Raw genomic sequence first — 19,323 nt, 5'->3', positions numbered from 1 at the left:
TGGAGAGGGGCGTCCCCAGAGTGGTGCAGACTTAAACATGTTGGCGTAGAAATTCGTCTCGGGCGATAATACAAAACGGTGCGGTATCTCGTCGGCCGGCGGTTATACTCCCCACTGGCAGTACTGTATATTGGGCGGGATGTGTTATAGGCAGCCCATGCGATTCCACCCGTTTCGCGGTGTTGCCTGAGTCTAATTCCTACCCCTTATGTTTGTGTGAAAGCACTCTGCTTACGGTAGAGGTGGGCCCCCATCCTGACACAGCGCCTGCACCTCCTGCGTTATAACGAGCCAGCATAAATGCCCCGCATCGGAATCCTTCGCAAACCTGAATGATGTGGAGCTCCGCCTGCACTTCCGCAAGTGTGAATTCTTTGCACGGTGCAACACGTGCGTTTTGGACAAGTGTGTCGTTACTGTTACAACTGTGACTGGCTGCCATCAGTCGATTTGACAAAGATTTTGAGACGGGCAGTACGACTTGCCGGTTGCCTGTTGGGGACGCCTCGCTGCTCCACACTAGCTGTCGTTAACATCAATTTAATACACTGCTACGCAGCGTCTTACACTGACATTAGTTACCCTACTCTGCTCGACATGGATGCTGTAACAGGTCAAGGAAAATGTCCATCTGCCAGAGGGAAAATAGGACAACAAGGAACGCAGACATCTTTATGAAGCTGTCAGTTGCGTTTTCTAGTGGAACGGCAACTAGAGCTGTTCGAATACCTGTTATTCATGGAGTGTTGGGACACTGGTTGTGGTCTGAATTCCTGACTTCAGCTGACCAGTCAGTCAGAGGTTAAAAGTAGGAACCTCCCTAACCTCCGTAGGGAGTTGAAACAGTGGGATCAGCCAGTTATGGTATGTTGGGAGAGTGTCAGTGCTCCGCACTATCTGATGGGTGGGGAATGGCAGGTCTCAGCTGTCTGAAGGGAGAACGTTGACTTTGATATTTAGAAAGCCTGTGATGTTCTGGTATGTTCTGAATCTCGGGTTTCCCACATGTGGATGGTGTGTACACTGGGCAACCCCTTCTGTAAATAAATGGGTTGCTGTCCTTCGAGGTGCCCTCTTAGTGAATGTACTGTTGTATCCTTTGAGTAATCCCTTAGTGTATGACTGGTGTAACCTTGTGATGCCCCCTCTGTGAACGACTGGTGTGAGCTGGTGGTGCCCCCTCTGTGAACGACTGGTGTGAGCTGGAGGTGCCCCCTCTGTGAACAACTGGTGTGAGCTGATGGTGCCCCCTCTGTGAACGACTGGTGTGAGCTGGTGGTGCCCCCTCTGTGAACGACTGGTGTGAGTTGGAGGTGCCCCCTCTGTGAACGACTGGTGTGAGTTGGAGGTGCCCCCTCTGTGAACAACTGGTGTGAGCTGGTGGTGCCCCCTCTGTGAACGACTGGTGTGAGCTGGAGGTGCCCCCTCTGTGAACAACTGGTGTGAGCTGGTGGTGCCCCCTCTGTGAACGACTGGTGTGAGCTGGAGGTGCCCCCTCTGTGAACAACTGGTGTGAGCTGGTGGTACCCCCTCTGTGAACGACTAGTGTGAGCTGGAGGTGCCCCCTCTGTGAACGACTGGTGTGAGCTGGTGGTACCCTCTCTGTGAACGACTGGTGTGAGCTGGAGGTGCCCCCTCTGTGAACAACTGGTGTGAGCTGGTGGTACCCCCTCTGTGAACAACTGGTGTGAGCTGGAGGTGCCCCCTCTGTGAACGACTGGTGTGAGCTGGAGGTGCCCCCTCTGTGAACAACTGGTGTGAGCTGGTGGTACCCCCTCTGTGAACGGCAGTTTAGTACACAGTGCACTAGAAGTGGGGCTTGTCAGCATTTAGAAAGCTGGTGGCGTTTTTCTCTGTCAGGAATGGGATTAAATTTGTAGCAAAGCCCCACTGGCAGTGATGCCCCCACAGAAATGGACTACAAAGTGGAGGAGACATCCTTATCTGACCAAAAGAGATGTTCCACTTCATGACCAAGTGATTAGGTCACAGCTAGTAATTTGCAGTCTCCTAACTAGCAATGTGGTGATCGGAGCAGGTTATCCAAGTGGAACTGGTATATGGTTCTTCTGTTAACCTCATCTTTATTTCATAAAATTTATTTATTTCATTTTAACAGGGGCCTCCAGGTCTTCCAGGCTTTCCCGGAACCCCTGGTGTTCCAGTAAGTATTAACCATTTCATCACCATACTTCAGCAACCTCTTCTGGAGATTTCTGTTCAGTCTTAACTTTTTTTTCACATTTATATATTAAAAAAAGAGAATAATTATTATTCATCATAAAATCAAACTCAATCTATCAGAAAGTTACACATAGGAATGATCAGAAAAATGAACGAGGCAGTACAGTGTAACAGAACATTGATTTGCTCATAGTCACCCCTATATCCTCTGAACTTTCCTTCTCTATTCCTCCCATGCTCCAAGCATGCTCCTTTTTTCCCCCTCTTCCCAGCAACTTCTCCATGTTGAATTCAAGACTTGTTGCACGGTTCTAACTCGTACTTTCCTAGGGCCTCAAACCATGGAACTCCGTTCCTCGTTCAGTTTTCCCTCCCTCCCGTTCCACCCCCTGCAATCTTCAGGCTTTTAAAACGCAGACTAGGCCTATCCTAATCACTACTGGTTATTCACTCCTCTGCCTGCTCTATTCAACCCTGGTGCTGTGCTGAACTACGGGCCTGGGACCTTCACCTAAGTTTCTCAAAGGGAATAAGGAAACAACAACAGGAAACCAGGAGCAGGAGCTCCTTTAATACTGCCACTGTTTTGTACTCCAGGAGACCGGCATCTATAAGTTTGCTCCCAGCATTTACAACGGCAAATCTGGCTCCCTTATCTGAGTGGCAGACTTGTCAACCTATTTTTTTAGTGTCTGTTCTTTCTTGTGAACCCAGACACTGAGCATCAGTAGGCTATTCGACTGTGAAAGGCATCACAGCCAATCCTATCCTCGCCTGACAATCGGCCAGACACACGCACACACACTTTCCAATAGATGTCACCGGATAGGAACCCTAACTGATTTTTTTTTTTCTTTTCCCCTACCCTCCCTAGACCTGGGGGATGCTCAAGTTAGTTGTAGCACCCCAGAGGTTGCCCCTGTGAGATCGGTTACCTCAGCACAGAACACAGGTATCAAAACCGAGGCCTCCCAGTCTGGGTGGTGCATGTACCAAACGAGCCATTGTGGGGCTGCTTATGTTTTTTTTAAAATAGCTTTTCAGTCAAACTTATATGACCCACCCCCTCCACCTGGGTGACCCCGCCCCTTCACATGTGTGCCCATGCCCTTTGACCTGCGTGACTCAGCTAACGATGGTCCATTCCTTCCCATGCCATCCCTCACTGGAAAACAAACATATGTGTTGTGAACAAAAAATGTTGTATGTTTGTAAGAAAATGTACCCGTTCCCTCTTTTATACCCCCTCATATTGATTTTTTTTCTACTGAACGTGTAACATTTATTTACTTACCATTTTACTTTAAAGGGGCTACCGGGTCAAGATGGGCCTCCAGGTCCTCCAGGCATCCCAGGTTGCAATGGAACAAAGGTATGTTCTTCTCAAGTAGTTTTCTTCTTATTATTTTGAAATGTTTTCAATTGTTCATGAATTTTTGTTTCTGTCTCACAGGGAGAACGAGGCTATCAAGGTGGTCCTGGCTTTCCTGGGGCACAGGGTCGTCCGGTAAGTGAACCAAACAGTGTCATGTAGTGTTGTAATAAGATAACTGCACGTAGACTCTGTTCTGTTTGTTTTCTCACATTAATCTGGTGGTTGCTGGCGGTCATGGCTATAATCCTGTTTATACCAGACGGCAGGGAATATCCATCTAGTATAGGGAGTTGATTCAAACCTTCGAAATGCTGAGGGGCAGAGATACTGAAAACCTCTCCTTAATCCTCTCTGTTTGTTTCAGTGAAAAAAGCTCCCAATTTTTCAAGCCTTTCTTTATAACTATAACCTCTCGTTCTTGGTATCATTCTAGTGAATCTTTCCTATGCCTTTTCCATGGCTTTAACATCCTTATTATGGATGCCCAGAATCCCACACAATACTCCAACTGTGGCCTAACCAATTTCTCGTAAAGTTCACAGTCAGTTCCTTGGTTTTATGTCAATTCCCTTGAGCCTAAAACCCAATCTCCCACTTGCCTTCATTATGGACTTTTCTACCTGAACTCCTACCTTAAACATCTATCTCTTTGCACCCCTAGATCTCTCCCTTTCTCCACTCTGTTATCATTTAAGGTATACTTTTTTTTCTCAAAATATACTACTTCACAGGGCAAATGTTTCCCTCGTTTGTGCCGGTGGGGGCGGGGTGGGGGGTGGGGGCAGGGGGATTGATCAATTTCCAAGCACAAATCAGAGGAAAAAGGGGTTAGGCCAGGTGTCCACCTCTTTGCATTGCCTGGAGATTTCCAGAGTTTCCCTCGTGCTGGGAAGTGAGGGCAAAGTGCTTGTGAATGGGGCAGGTACAAACATTTAAATGATGGGTGGATGGGGGGAGTGTAAGGACCCCCTCATGCCTCAGTTCTGTCTCTGCATTAGGCAGTCACCAGTTGCCCAGAAGAAGCAGACCGTAGGCCTTGTGCCCAGATCAGAGGATCTGAGCAGGACCTGGGTGCCATCTGTCATGGCCGTGCTAAAAGTTAGGTGCCTTTTTGCAGCACCCTTGAGAGGACTGGGTTTAGGTGGTAGACACTGCCAGGGGATGGCCCCACGCTGGGATATGTTTGACCAATTTAAATCCAGGCAGGTATAAGTCACCTCAGATGAAAAGCACTTTGGATGCACTCTACCTGACTAGCACCCTGGTGGTTGGGGAGGGGGACTGGGAGGAAACTCAGCCCCACCATTTCTCTGTATCTGCCACCAGCCTGCCCACTCTGCTAAACTGTGTCTATGTCTTGCTGCAATCTCCTGCGTTCATCTTAACAGTTTGCCATGTCTCCTAATTTGGTATCATCAGCAAATATCAATATCATTCCTCTTGTGCCTCTGTCCAAGTCATTTATAGAAATGGAAAACAGTAAAGGTCGCAGCGTCGATCCCTGGGATACACCACTACCCTCATCCCACCAGTCCGAAAAACATCCATTTACCCCTGCCTTCTGTTTAATAAGTTTTAGATTTTCATCAACAGATTTGAGGTGTGTTGGCTGTGAGCCCACAAGATATCCAGCCTTTAGTATTGATCGAATGGAATGGTAGAGAATGGTTGTACAAGTCGTTTAATTTGGGGGCTGAGTAATGCACTTAGCTCAAAACACTTTTAAGAGCCTCAGGCCTTAGGAGTTTGATGTGGATCCTCCATAGTTACCTGTATATGAATGTGGAATACTGCTTAAGGGAAATGGAGAGAGTGGAGCAACCATTCTATCGACACATAGCTACATTTTATTTAGGAAGTTGCAGACATGGTTACTCCAAATGACTGTACCACATGGTAATGACTGGTGTCGCTAGGCATGGTTTGCAAGATTAACTGATACTGATATTCTATAAGGGAAAAAAACAGTGATCTGTTTCTTGTGTGATCCTGTATTCAGCAGCTAAAGTTACTCAGTCACTGCAGCCACTGTTCACCACTCCCATAGTGCTCTCTACAGACGCAATTCAAGTTTGGAAGGACAGAATCTATAACTATACGGCTGGGTGATTTTTCCAGTTCAAGTGCGTGCAGTGTGAAAATTTCAATGTTGCACTTAACCTTGTTGACAACATTGGGAACTGGAGCTGGAGTCGGCCGAAGCTATTTCGGGCTCCTGATGGAAACAACCCAAATACCTCTGTTGATTGCTGGGAGCAGAGCACCTGTCTGCCCATCTCGACCAGGGTCTGAAGAAGGAAGACCGATAGAAAGAGTGAATGTGTGTGTGTGTATGTGACTCAACACAGCAATGTCTCCCAGACTATCTGGAGGAATCTGCTATAGCCACTACTGCAGTGGTGGAACTCCATGTGCAGCTTAGTATTTAAACGTTTTTTTGTGAAGGTCAGAGTGCTGATTTCTTGGATATATTTTCTCCCCCAATTATATTTCCTGCATCTCTGGGTAATAGATCAGACCTGACCTGCTCTCCGGCCTTTCCTATGTCACTGTGAAATCAGTCACTAGGATATGTGCCAAAGCAGCCACAGGTGTCACACTGACTTTTTCCCCCTTGTTTGGCACTTCTCCCAAAGTGGCCCAGGGCTGAGATCAGTAACTCCACACTGTGAAGGATTGCAAGGCCCAAACCATTGTCCCAACAAACTATAGTCCTGTGTTCTGCTGTCCCAATTCTGCTTACTTCAATGTGTTTACAGCTCGTAGATCTACAATTGGCCTCAGCATCTACAGGCTAGATAGTTGATGTTAATGCTTGATCATGTGCAACTTAAGGTCTCTCAGAAAGCAAAGCACGATTTAAAAAAAGTAAAAATAAATAAAGTTAAGATCATCAGAAAAATCAGCCAGAGTTCCCACTCCTGATGTGTGTGTAGAATCAAGCTTGAGTGTGAACCTTCCATGGTGTAGTTGCATCAGGCTCACACGTGAAGAGTGGTCACTTGGGTGACACACAGGAAGCCAGGCTGCCAGTACCTGTCAGTCCATACCCCAGCAAGAGTCGGTGTCGGCAGCAAAGAGGGGAGGAAAAGAAAGCTCAATAAAGACAAAATAGTTGCATATTATTTGCAAAAATCAGAGGCACACAAGTACCAAGAAAACTACCATTGTGACAATATTGCTACAGCAATTGAGGAAAAAAACTGGACTTTGATTCAAGAACACTTTTATATTTTCTGAACATGTTTTTCCTTTTGCAGGGTCCTCCTGGACTTCCAGGCTACAAGGTAAGGCCTGAAACATTGAGTTCTTCATGGGTTTCTTGTTTGTCTGTGCTATTAGATTCTTCTTCATTTTAATCAATTTTTGTTCTGCATTAGGGTGACCCAGGTGAGGTGTTGTCATCACATGTGTCAGGGCATAAAGGAGAGTCAGGATTACCCGGTCTCCCCGGATTGCCAGTAAGTAGCGGAGTCACTTCTCTTTGTTTTCTGGAGTGGTTTTCAAAAGTGGACGCTGGTTACTCATAGCTGCATGTGTGTGAGTGTGTGTGTGTATATGTGGACATGTATGTGATCAATGGGCATGTGACTGATTTCTAGTGTGTTACAAGTCAGAACATCACAAAGGTAACTCTTAAAAATCAAACCATTAAAAAAAGAAAATAGATTGATTGATTAAAGGAGATTTCTCCCATTCAGGCCAGTAAAGTTAATAGTCGATGTCTTGTGGAGGCAGACATGTTGTGAACACTGCATTTAGGGTGTCAAGAAATGGTAAAATGTTCTCAGCGCAGACATGGACTATATAGAGGAAAAAGGAGGGTCTCGACTGTCAGAGGGACAAGACAAATGAAAAAATGTTGGCTTATTAAAACTACTGTCATTAAGCAATACTTGTCCCTGGGGTCAAATGGAAACTTCTGTTTGATTTGAGCGTGTAATTGATGCATTTATATACAGGCTCCCCTCTGTTGCATGTATAATGTTGGGTTCCTCCCTGCATTACTTGGACAGAAATTATGTGACAGCCTCAGTGTCTCATCTGGGTAGGATGTTGCAGTTTTTAAAAATGTAACTAGGACCTGTTCTGAAACTTTTGCAGCTTTCCCACCTGGTGAAGCTAGCGGGAAGGGACGTCGGGGGCAGAAGTGGCCCAAAGAGGTCATTTTATAAAATCTTTTGCTTTTACTTTTCTTGTGGGGCCACGAGGAGCCCCTCCCCCAAAATTGCAAGGCCCTCCCAAAACCACCTCCCCGGGCCTTACTGAGTGCCAGGGACCGCTCTTTCAGTCCCCACCAGCAGCCTTCTGTCCCAACATTCTGCTTCCACCCACAGGCCTCCTGCTACCCAGGGCAAGGAGGTTTACAACTTGCCTCAGACTCCGCCCGCCCAATTCCCACCCTGAGTTAAAATTGTGGCTTAAAATACTTTTGTATTTTCCTCTGGCCATTATTTCCATCAAAATGGTCAGTGTACAGCAATTTCACTAGAAACTGTCTCTGAACACAAACATTGGTTCATCGGTGTTCCAAGCTGACTCCTCCACCCTATCTACAAGTCAAATTCATCCCACCAAAGGACCTCTGACTTTAACTTTGGACTCTCTCATATTGTCTGCACCCCATCCTCCGTTTACAACGAGGACGCGTCTCTCCTTAATCTCTGCCATGCCCCTATAACCTGAATTTCTTCTGGGTCCATTCACATGCACATTTTCACTGTTACTCTGGACCCTAGCCATTTAATTACAACTCCCTTTTGTTCCTCCCCATTGTTTATGATGTTGCTAAAACCAGAGGAAATCTTGATCTTTACTGTGCATCTAACCAGTAATAAACTTGACTCGTGAGTGTTTTGATGTTGACACTAGCTATATGAACTTGTACGGTCTGTTGGATTGGCGTTTCAAGTGATGAATATAGGATGTAAATATGAAGCTAACGAATTTCTGTCTTTCACAGGGTCCCCAAGGTTCACCAGGGTCATCGGGTCCGCTCGGCCCACCTGGTCCTTCAGGTCTGCCGGTACGTAAAGTTGAAGCAAAGTTGGGTGTTAAAACTGTCTCTAACCACCCCCTACCCCAGTGTACACATCCCTCTTAATTAGTGATTGGGTACATTTATTCCACAAAAGTTTAACCGTGGAAACAGTACCAAGTAAGTCAAAGAGTGCTTCCCTCCCCTCACTTTAGAATGATCTCTTTTGGATTTGGAATTCTCAACAAATATTAAATGAGCACAGTCATTCCAAGAAATCTAGTTGTAGCAATGTACTCCGCCCACAAGCATCACGCAAACAAAAATGTACAGTGGCTTCATAAAATATGTGCGTGTGCATTAAAACGTATTAAAAAGTAACTGGGGGGATCTATTGGGGCAAATTCAGAGCTCTTTCTGTGCCTAGGTTAGTTCACAATTCCAGTGTAAACAAAGATGGAGACATCTGCAGCCTGCTCACCGTCTCCATTTAAGAGGACGGAGGGGTTGTAGGAGCAGCTGAGGCAAGACAAGGTAGGGTCACGGATTTGGCAAGTAGCCAATATTATCCTTGTTGAAATGTGGGGTTTGGTCACTTGTAGTACAGAATTCTGTTTGTCGGAATGGGTTTTACGACCTAACCATGTTACAATCATTTACCGTGAAACTGCTTAATATTTTCCAGGGTCCTCCTGGTCAACCCGGCCTTGCTGGCCAAAAGGTAAGACGCCTAAAGGAAAAGTTAGACTTTTTTTTTGATTGAGAGAACTTTACATACATACTGGCTTTTCTTTTGCTCCTTTTCCCTATAGGGGAACATGGGTTTGAATTTCCAAGGACCCAAAGGGGAGAAGGTAAACACACACTCAATTTGTTTTTTTCTTCTATTATTAATTGTGATCTGGTATCATTAATATCGATATGCTTGCTTCGTAGCCTGTGGCTGTAGTTTCCTGTGAAGTCTGGTTCATGCGAGATATGGGACAATAACTGCAACAACTTACAGTCAGACAGTGCTCTTGGAGCCTGAGAAAGGGATAGCTGGGCACCATGCAGGAAGTAAGGGGACTTTAAGAGGTGACTGAAAGCACCTTGGAAGAGATGGGTTTTCAGGACGTTTTTTCAAAGGCAGGTACAGTGGCTTTTGCAAGTGAATTCCAGAGGGCAGGGGCCTAACAGCTGACAAGTCGACTCCCAGTGGTAAACAGTATCCCGAGATCACAGGAATGGAGGGTATAAGCTTGAAGGTACGGCCAGAGAAGATGACCCAAATAGCAGGGACAAGGATCTTGAAGACAATTTGCCAGGGCGTAGGGAGACAGCAGAGGTAGGCGATGATAATGGTGATGAGTGTGTGGGACCATGTTCAAGGGGAGAGACACTCCACCACTCTTGCAATTAAGATGCCACCCCTCACCGGAATGAGATGTGATTCCAGAGGAAATCAATGACAATGCCTATTGATTAACCGCCAGTGTGGGGGGACCCAATGATTTCCAAGGAGTCTTCGAAAACTTAGGTAAAACACTTCTTCGAGAAACATACATACTCTACCACTGATCTTTCTGCAGCTCTAACAGTTGGCCGCCCAGTCGCTGTCAGTGGTAAAGGCCAGGTGGAATGGCTCTTACTTCTATTGTTTAATTATTTTATGTCTATCTTTTCCAGGGTGATCCAGGTCTTCAGGGTCCTCCAGGCCCCCCAGGACAGTTAGAACAGCTGAATTCTCCTGGTGTAGATTTCCAGAAAGGAGACAAGGTAAATGTTTTGTCACTTGCCATATGTTGTGGGCTCCTACCTAGCTGCAAACGTATTGTCAACAAATAAGTTCTTCCCGTTTGTTGCCGTGGAACAGGCAATTGAAAGAATCCATATAATGGCAGGTGAAGAAAAAAAGAGCTTCTCCCACACAGGAGCCTTCACTGACTTTTTTTCCCCCCTTACCCTTGCTTGGGGACTGCCAAGGTCAAATTTATCATTCCTGTAGCTATCCCTGCAGCACAGGCCAGGGATGGAATCTGGAACCTTCCTGGCTTGTGTCTCCATTTCAGATTTGGAAGTGCATTTACTAATTGAGACAACAGGATGAGCTCTTTTATCTCAATTTCCAATACGAGCAGTGACGGACAGGAAAAGACCCTCTCGTCAGTCCAGCCTGTCGCACACAATGTATCACAATATATACTCTCTCCGCCCTACCCCAAACCATGTGATCTCTTGGGAGAGGTGGAAAACCAGATTAAAAACCCAGGCCAATTTAGGGAAAAAAAATCTGGGAAATTCCTCTCCGACCCCTTTGGTGATCGAAACTAGTCCACGAGATCACTTTGGCCCTGATTACTCTATGCAGTACCTATCTTTTGTACCAGGTGATCTCCGCCCCAGCCAGAAACAGGTCCAGCTCTCACTTGAAGGAATTCAGCGAATCAGCGTCCATCGCAAAAGCCAGCAACCTGTTCCAGAGGCCCACTATTCTCTGGGAAAAGAACCACCTCCTGACATCTAAGCTAGATCTGAACTTGTACAACTTAAAATTGTGACCCCTGGTCCTCCCTAACCTATTTAATTGGGACAAACTGTCAACTCAAACACAATCTATTCCTTTCATCATCTTATAAACCTCTATCAGATCACCCTTAAGTCTACGCTTCTATAAAGTGTAAAGTCCCAGCTCTTTTAGCTTTTCTTGATGCTTTAAGCTGGGAATTAATCTAGTGGCCCTCCTCTCCACCCTTTCCAAAGCCTCAATATCACTCACTGTGTGAGGAGACCAAAACGGGACACAGTATTCCAAATGAGGCCTGACCAAGGTCTTGTGCAAGGACAAAATAGTATGCTTTGTCTTATAGACAATTGTCTTATAAATGCACCCCAACACCATATTTGCTCTAGCTACCGCTTCACGACGTTGCTCAAGAACCAAACAACGTGAGGTAAAAATAATTTCAGCATGTAGATTGCTAAAATCTTCTTACTTTGCACCATTTCAGTATCGTGCTGAAGGAGTTACGCAATGTTGGTGGTGCTGCCTTTCGGGTGAATTGTTAAACTAAGGCCCCATCTGTCTGCTCAAGTAGACGTGAAAGATCAAATGGCACTATTGGAAGAAGATTAAAGAGTTCTCCTGATGTCCCAGCCAACATTTCTCACTCAGCCAACACCACCAAAAAGTAGATTATCTGGTCATTCATTCATTTGTTATTTGCACAAATTGGCTACCACATTTGTAACAACAGTGATTGCACTTCAAAAGTAATCTATTGGTTGTAAAGCACTGTGAAATGTCTTTCTTTCTTTCTTCAAGTAATAGTATTCCTGTGGACAACTCCTAAAGCTTCACTACTGTTTTGTTCTCGATAGGGTGACATTGGACATCCTGGCACACCTGGTGATAGAGGCTTCCCAGGCCCTCCCGTAAGTATGGTGTACAGAGTTTTAAACAAGAAGTCTAGAGCATCACTGTCGGTCTGTCATTCAGTCCATATTTTATTTGTTACAGGGTCCCCCTGGCTTTAGTGGCAAAGGCGAGAAGGGTGAGCCTGGAGACTCAGGAAAGAGAGTAAGTAAGAAATATCAAACAGCAGCAAACAAAGAGCCATTGAGCAGCTACTTGCTCAGCGGGTGCTGGTGGAAATGATAGTCAGCAGTTTCTAGCCTGGATGAATTTGGTGAATTGACCACTTTTGGTATAGATTACCAGCACTAGACACTTTCATAATCCAATATGATGCTAAGCGAATGTTTCATGTTTTGCTTGAATCTGTTATCTGTGGTGAAATTCTGTCAAGTGGCAGTCAAATTCATACTACCTCTTATTAGCTGGATTGGCGGTCATGCCTTCAGCTGCCTAGGCACTAAACTCTGGAATTCCCTCCCTAAACCTCTCCGCCTCTCTACCTCTCCTCCTTTAAGACGCTCCTTAAAACCTACCTCTTTGACTAAGCTTTTGGTCACCTGTCCTAATATCTCCTATGTGGCCCAGTGTCAAATTTTGTTTGATAACGTTCCTGTGAAGCACCTTAGGACATTTTACTATGTTAAAGGTGATATATAGATGCAAGTTGTTGTTGGATGATGGCAGTGTAGCTCCTTTGTAACTAAGCTCAGTGATGTTACATTGGCCTCCACTTTACATCTGCTGTGATCCATCTGCTTTTGAGTGCCCCTCAACCCGAATTATTTCACTTCTATTATTGCACATTTATACCGATATCAAAGTGATCACCACCAGGGAGTGCTGGGGTTATGGGCATTGGGTGAGAGGTGCACAGTGGCCACCGAGTGTTAACAGAAAGAAGTTTGTGAGAGGGGTACTTGGGCAGAATGAATTAAGTTGTTTGGTTATTGGAAAATTTGAGCCAATCAGGATTTTTGTGTGTTAGACACTGCATTTTTGATAAACACATACTAAATACAACATTTGATTTATTTGATATCATATGTACACTAGTGGACCACTTGTGGTGTTGCTCATAGTAAATTGAGGGGCCTGCTCAGTGGAAGCTGTTATCTCCACTCAGTTGTGGGGGGAGATGGGGGTTAGCTTGGGTGTTTGATATGTGGTTCAGGAGAACGTGTCTGATCCCTGCTTGCTGGGGTGACACCCCAAAAAGGGTACAAAACACGAGGAAAATCTAGGCCTGAGTCTTGGCATGCTTTTTAACATCACCACCACATTTGACCCTGTCCTCAGCTGATGTCCACTCACATGTACTCACCAGCAGATGTCACTGAACGGCTATCAGGAACTCTGAGTGGTTTTCTTTTCTCTTCTTCCTACCCAAGTGTCTTGAGATCAATGTAGCACCACAATCGCTGTTTGACCGGCCAACTAACTGATCATAAACTGGGAATGAAACCTGGCACCTTTCAGATCTTACTGGCTCAATGCAACACTGAGTAGGTACTCAGAATTACATAGAAACAGAAACAAGCCATTTGGCCCAACGGGTCTATTGCTGGTGTTTATGCTCCACATGAGCTACCTCCCACTTCATCTAACCATACCAGCATATCCTTCTATTCCTTTCTCCCTCATGTACTTATCCAGCTTCCCCTTATATGCATCTATGCTATTTGCCTCAACTACTCCATATGGTAGCAAGTTCCACATTCTAACCACTCTCTGGGTAAAGAAATTTCTCCTGAATTCCTTATTGGATTTATTAATGTCTATTTTCTATTTATGACCCCTAGTTTTGGACTCCCCCACAAGTGAAAACATCCTCTCTACGTCTACCCTATCAAACCCCTTCATAATTTTAAAGCCCTCTATTAGATCACTCCCTCGGCCTTCTCTTTTCCAGAGAAAAGAGCCCCTGCCTGTTCAGTCTTTCCTGATAGTTATAACCTCTCATTTCTGGTTTTATCATTTACCCATTGAGCCATTGAAAGAGTTCTGGCTTGTATTATAAATTTAACATGTGGTCTCCTAATCCACCCACCTCGGCCTTCCACCGGATTGGGTGAAGTGACAGACTCAGTGATGTTGGTTGCCGCATCTCATGTGCCAAGGAAATGGAATCAGACTGCACATTTTCAGGAACGCACTGCTGTAGGTCTTTCCAGCCCTAAGTTTCAAAATGGTGGCCATGGCAGGACAGAAAACGTATCAGTTGAGGTGTTTTGTTGCTATAAATATTTAATTTTAAATTTTTCTATAATTTGGTAAGTCCTTTCCTTCTGTCGCTCCTGTGGAAGCCTATTTTATTAAGCTGATTGGGGTGAGCACAATTCCTTAATGCATAAGCTGTCAATTTGTATACAACAGGTCTTATTGATCTCATTTTTCATCTGGTCTGAAGTTTTATTTCAGATGTTTATATTTTTCTCCCTTAAACAAATGTCCTGGTGCCACTCAGCCACTCCCAGGTGCCAGGCCTCTGTCATTACATAAACGGAACTGGTCAGACGGCGATGGTTAAGAAAAGTACAAAGTGACTATCCTTCGAATGTTGTTTTCTCCCCTCTTCCATTTGAGGATCTGCTTGTCCCCTTAACCCTCTTCCTCCTTGCAGCCGAGAGCGTCAACCAATGTGTGGGAGTTTGCGGGCACAACCCACGTTCCCTCTCCTCCCAGCCTGTGACCTATTCTGCTATCTTTCCATTTACCCTTTTTGAATGATAGCGGGTCACAACTCCATTTTGTTCCCTCTCAAACTTCAATGATTTTTTAATCTGTTTTGAAGCTTCTCCCCTGTCATTTCATAAAATCATAATGGTTACAGAAGGAGGCCATTCGGCCCGTTGAGCCTGTGCTGGCTCTCTGCAAGAGCAATCCAGCCAGCCTTCATATCTTTCCTTGAGTGCGGTGCCCAGAATTGAATACAATACTCCAGCTATGGCTGAACCAGTGTTTTATAAAGCTCAACTTTGACTCAGTGTTAATATGGAGGTGGCATGTTCCATTTTGTTGAGTGTGTGATTCTGGTGTGGGGCTAGAGTCTTGCATCCAGTACCAGCCAAGCATGTTACTGCTTAGCCAGGAACAATTTAATAATTGACTCCTTGTCCTCAGCTTAAGACAACGATAATCACTTTGGTTCTCTAAAGATGTAAAAAAAGGAACATTTCCGTCTTTCGGATGAGACGTTAAACCAAGGCCCCATCTGCCCTCTCAGGTGGACATAAAAGATCCCATGGCACGATTGCGCAGAAGAGCAGGGGAGTCCTCCCTGGTGCCCTGGCCAATATTTGTCCCTCAATCAACACCACCAAAAACAGATGATCTGGTCATTATCACATTGCTGTTTGTGGGAGATTGCTGTGCGCAAATTGGCTGCCGCATTTCCTACATTACAACAGTGACTACACTTCAAAAGTACTTCATTGGCTGTAAAGCGCTTTGGGACATCCTGAGGTCACGAAAGGCACTATATAAATGCACGTCTTTCTTTCTCTGCAGACAATAAGGAATTTTTCATAGTAAAATGGCTGGTTTTGTAATACTTACTAAATACTTTATTTTTCCATACAGTTTGATACTAAGTATCGCTAACATATGTATGTGCATCATCCAAAGGCAAGATCATAAAAACTAGGCGCAAATTGTTAACTTTTCTCTGTTGGATACAGCTATCGGTGTTTAAACATTTGTTTCCTGAATAAATTTCTTCTATCGTTTTAAACAGGGTAAACCCGGTAAAGATGGAGAACTAGGCAGCCCAGGATTCGATGTAAGTACTTGCAAACTTAACAATATTGAGTCCATATTATCCGATGGTGTTCAGACATCCATAATATTCTGCAAGAGCTGGGGGTTCTCTCAGAAACCTGGCATCAGCAGCTTGTGTTAGAAGCTTGGACAAAGCAAACTCTTTCCGCAGGGATTATATTTAACTGGCCTTGAAACTCCTCCACGATTCGGCTGGTCTTCTGCATAAGACCGGCTGAACCCTCTCAGACGGGGTGGAGACCTGGTTCCGTTGGGCCTCCCCTGTTCCTGGGAGTTGCCCTCGTAAGGGCTTGTCATATGTCCCGTGCCGAAGGCAACTTGTCCTTGACACATCTGTGAAAAGTAGCTATCCTTCACTTGTCCGCTATCAGCCACATTGCGGGAGCACCCAGCTGTCAGGTGAATGCACAGTAGTAGTAAAGAGGCTCGCATCATTTGTTTTTCAGGGTCTCCCAGGAGAACCGGGTCGGCCAGGAACACCAGGCAGAGACGGATTCAAGGTAAAATGACCTCAATGAGTGTTATATTTAGGGTAGCAAAATGATTTTGTCTTACTGGTTGTTGAAAATCACTTGTGACTATACCCACTTTTTCTTTAGTTTTAATTTTTTTCCCCTGAAGATGCTGACTCATTCTGGGCCAGCTGTCTTGAGATACCTTGCCCAAAATGGCCATTCTGTTTATGTGAGTATATATATTTACCGTGGGGGCATCACTCGCCCTGTACTCGCCCAAATTCCACACAAGTGCACTTTCCATCAGGTGTTATGGGATAGAGGTCAGGAGCAGGAACCTTGGTTGTTTGTTTTCTCCTCTCCCTACGCTGTGACTCGAAATGAATCATAATGCCGTAACTTCCACCACTGCTGGCATTCGCAAACCTGCCACAGACCAGCGATCAAACCTGGGGCCTACCTGGTTTGTGTGGCTCAGCATCACGCTGAGCAGTATATTTAACCTCGAAAGCTTGGCTTTTAAAATAAAAATGATGAAAATTGTAATCTGTACAAAGTTTTGACAGAATATCTTAGTAATATTTATGTATTTGAGGCAATTGTTTAATCAAAAGTTGAGCCAAAGGATTTTTAGATTAGTTTGTGGTGGAAAAGCTTATGCTCATGCTTATTTGCCTTCATTGTCTATCATAGAATCATAGAATCATAGAAGTTACAACATGGAAACAGGCCCTTCGGCCCAACATGTCCATGTCGCCCAGTTTATACCACTAAGCTAGTCCCAATTGCCTGCACTTGGCCCATATCCCTCTATACCCATCTTACCCATGTAACTGTCCAAATGCTTTTTAAAAGACAAAATTGTACCCGCCTCTACTACTGCCTCTGGCAGCTCGTTCCAGACACTCACCACCCTTTGAGTGAAAAAATTGCCCCTCTGGACCCTTTTGTATCTCTCCCCTCTCACCTTAAATCTATGCCCCCTCGTTATAGACTCCCCTACCTTTGGGAAAAGATTTTGACTATCGACCTTATCTATGCCCCTCATTATTTTATAGACTTCTATAAGATCACCCCTTAACCTCCTACTCTCCAGGGAAAAAAGTCCCAGTCTGTCTAACCTCTCCCTGTAAGTCAAACCATCAAGTCCCGGTAGCATCCTAGTAAATCTTTTCTGCACTCTTTCTAGTTTAATAATATCCTTTCTATAATAAGGTGACCAGAACTGTACACAGTACTCCAAGTGTGGCCTCACCAATGCCCTGTACAACTTCAACAAGACATCCCAACTCCTGCATTCAATGTTCTGACCAATGAAACCAAGCATGCCGAATGCCTTCTTCACCACCCTATCCACCTGTGACTCCACTTTCAAGGAGCTATGAATCTGTACTCCTAGATCTCTTTGCTCTATAACTCTCCCCAACGCCCTACCATTAACGGAGTAGGTCCTGGCCCGATTCGATCTACCAAAATGCATCACCTCACATTTATCTAAATTAAACTCCATCTGCCATTCATCGGCCCACTGGCCCAATTGATCAAGATCCCGTTGCAATCCCAGATAACCTTCTTCACTGTCCACAATGCCACCAATCTTGGTGTCATCTGCAAACTTACTAACCATGCCTCCTAAATTCTCATCCAAATCATTAATATAAATAACAAATAACAGCGGACCCAGCACCGATCCCTGAGGCACACCGCTGGACACAGGCATCCAGTTTGAAAAACAACCCTCCACAACCACCCTCTGTCTTCTGTCGTCAAGCCAATTTTGTATCCAATTGGCTACCTCACCTTGGATCCCATGAGATTTAACCTTATGTAACAACCTACCATGCGGTACCTTGTCAAATGCTTTGCTGAAGTCCATGTAGACCACGTCTACTGCACAGCCCTCATCTATCTTCTTGGTTACCCCTTCAAAAAACTCAATCAAATTCGTGAGACATGATTTTCCTCTCACAAAACCATGCTGACTGTTCCTAATTAGTCCCTGCCTCTCCAAATGCCTGTAGATCCTGTCCCTCAGAATACCCTCTAACAACTTACCCACTACAGATGTCAGGCTCACTGGTCTGTAGTTCCCAGGCTTTTCCCTGCCGCCCTTCTTAAACAAAGGCACAACATTTGCTACCCTCCAATCTTCAGGCACCTCACCTGTAGCGGTGGATGATTCAAATATCTCTGCTAGGGGACCCGCAATTTCCTCCCATAACGTCCTGGGATACATTTCATCAGGTCCCGGAGATTTATCTACCTTGATGCGCGTTAAGACTTCCAGCACCTCCCTCTCTGTAATATGTACACTCCTCAAGACATCACTATTTATTTCCCCAAGTTCCCTAACATCCATGCCTTTCTCAACCGTAAATACCGATGTGAAATATTCATTCAGGATCTCACCTATTTCTTGTGGTTCCGCACATAGATGACCTTGTTGATCCTTAAGAGGCCCTACTCTCTCCCTAGTTACCCTTTTGCCCTTTATGTATTTGTAGAAGCTCTTTGGATTCACCTTTGCCTGATCTGCCAAAGCAATCTCATATCCCCTTTTTGCCCTCCTGATTTCTCTCTTAACTCTACTCCGGCAATCTCTATACTCTTCAAGGGATCCACTTGATCCCAGCTGCCTATGCATGTCATATGCCTCCTTCTTCTTTTTGACTAGTGCCTCAATCTCCCGAGTCATCCAAGGTTCCCTACTTCTACCAGCCTTGCCCTTCACTTTATAAGGAATGTGCTTACCCTGAACCCTGGTTAACACACTTTTGAAAGCCTCCCACTTACCAGACGTCCCTTTGCCTGCCAACAGACTCTCCCAATCAACTTCTGAAAGTTCCTGTCTAATACCATCAAAATTGGCCTTTCCCCAATTTAGAATTTTAACTTTTGGGCCAGACCTATCCTTCTCCATAGCTATCTTAAAACTAATGGAATTATGATCACTTGTCCCAAAGTGATCCCTCACCAACACTTCTGTCACCTGCCCTTCCTTATTTCCCAAGAGGAGGTCAAGTTTTGCCCCCTCTCTAGTCGGGCCATCCACATACTAAATGAGAAATTCCTCCTGAATACACTCAACAAATTTCTCTCCATCCAAGCCCCTAATGCTATGGCTGTCCCAGTCAATGTTGGGAAAGTTAAAGTCCCC

General features: G+C 45.0%; 1 protein-coding gene across 2 annotated transcripts in view; it reads left to right on the top strand.

The window, feature by feature from the left end:
* The window catches only part of col4a5 (collagen, type IV, alpha 5 (Alport syndrome)), a 197,397-nt gene that overhangs the window by 91,485 nt on the left and 86,589 nt on the right, over positions 1 to 19,323 (top strand). For both annotated transcript variants that reach the window (XM_067997220.1, XM_067997221.1), the window contains 13 exons: positions 2,120 to 2,164; positions 3,494 to 3,556; positions 3,638 to 3,691; positions 6,820 to 6,846; positions 6,940 to 7,020; positions 8,523 to 8,585; positions 9,223 to 9,258; positions 9,350 to 9,391; positions 10,206 to 10,295; positions 11,898 to 11,951; positions 12,037 to 12,096; positions 15,668 to 15,712; positions 16,158 to 16,211. In XM_067997220.1, coding sequence (XP_067853321.1) covers positions 2,120 to 2,164; positions 3,494 to 3,556; positions 3,638 to 3,691; positions 6,820 to 6,846; positions 6,940 to 7,020; positions 8,523 to 8,585; positions 9,223 to 9,258; positions 9,350 to 9,391; positions 10,206 to 10,295; positions 11,898 to 11,951; positions 12,037 to 12,096; positions 15,668 to 15,712; positions 16,158 to 16,211 — 714 coding nt within the window. The remainder of the gene's footprint in view (positions 1 to 2,119; positions 2,165 to 3,493; positions 3,557 to 3,637; positions 3,692 to 6,819; positions 6,847 to 6,939; positions 7,021 to 8,522; positions 8,586 to 9,222; positions 9,259 to 9,349; positions 9,392 to 10,205; positions 10,296 to 11,897; positions 11,952 to 12,036; positions 12,097 to 15,667; positions 15,713 to 16,157; positions 16,212 to 19,323) is intronic.

Source organism: Heptranchias perlo, chromosome 15 (genome assembly GCF_035084215.1).
Source record: "Heptranchias perlo isolate sHepPer1 chromosome 15, sHepPer1.hap1, whole genome shotgun sequence".
NCBI classification, from domain to species: domain Eukaryota; kingdom Metazoa; phylum Chordata; class Chondrichthyes; order Hexanchiformes; family Hexanchidae; genus Heptranchias; species Heptranchias perlo.
The sequence above is the reverse complement of the archived record's forward strand: the minus strand, read 5'-3'. Positions and strand labels throughout refer to the sequence as shown.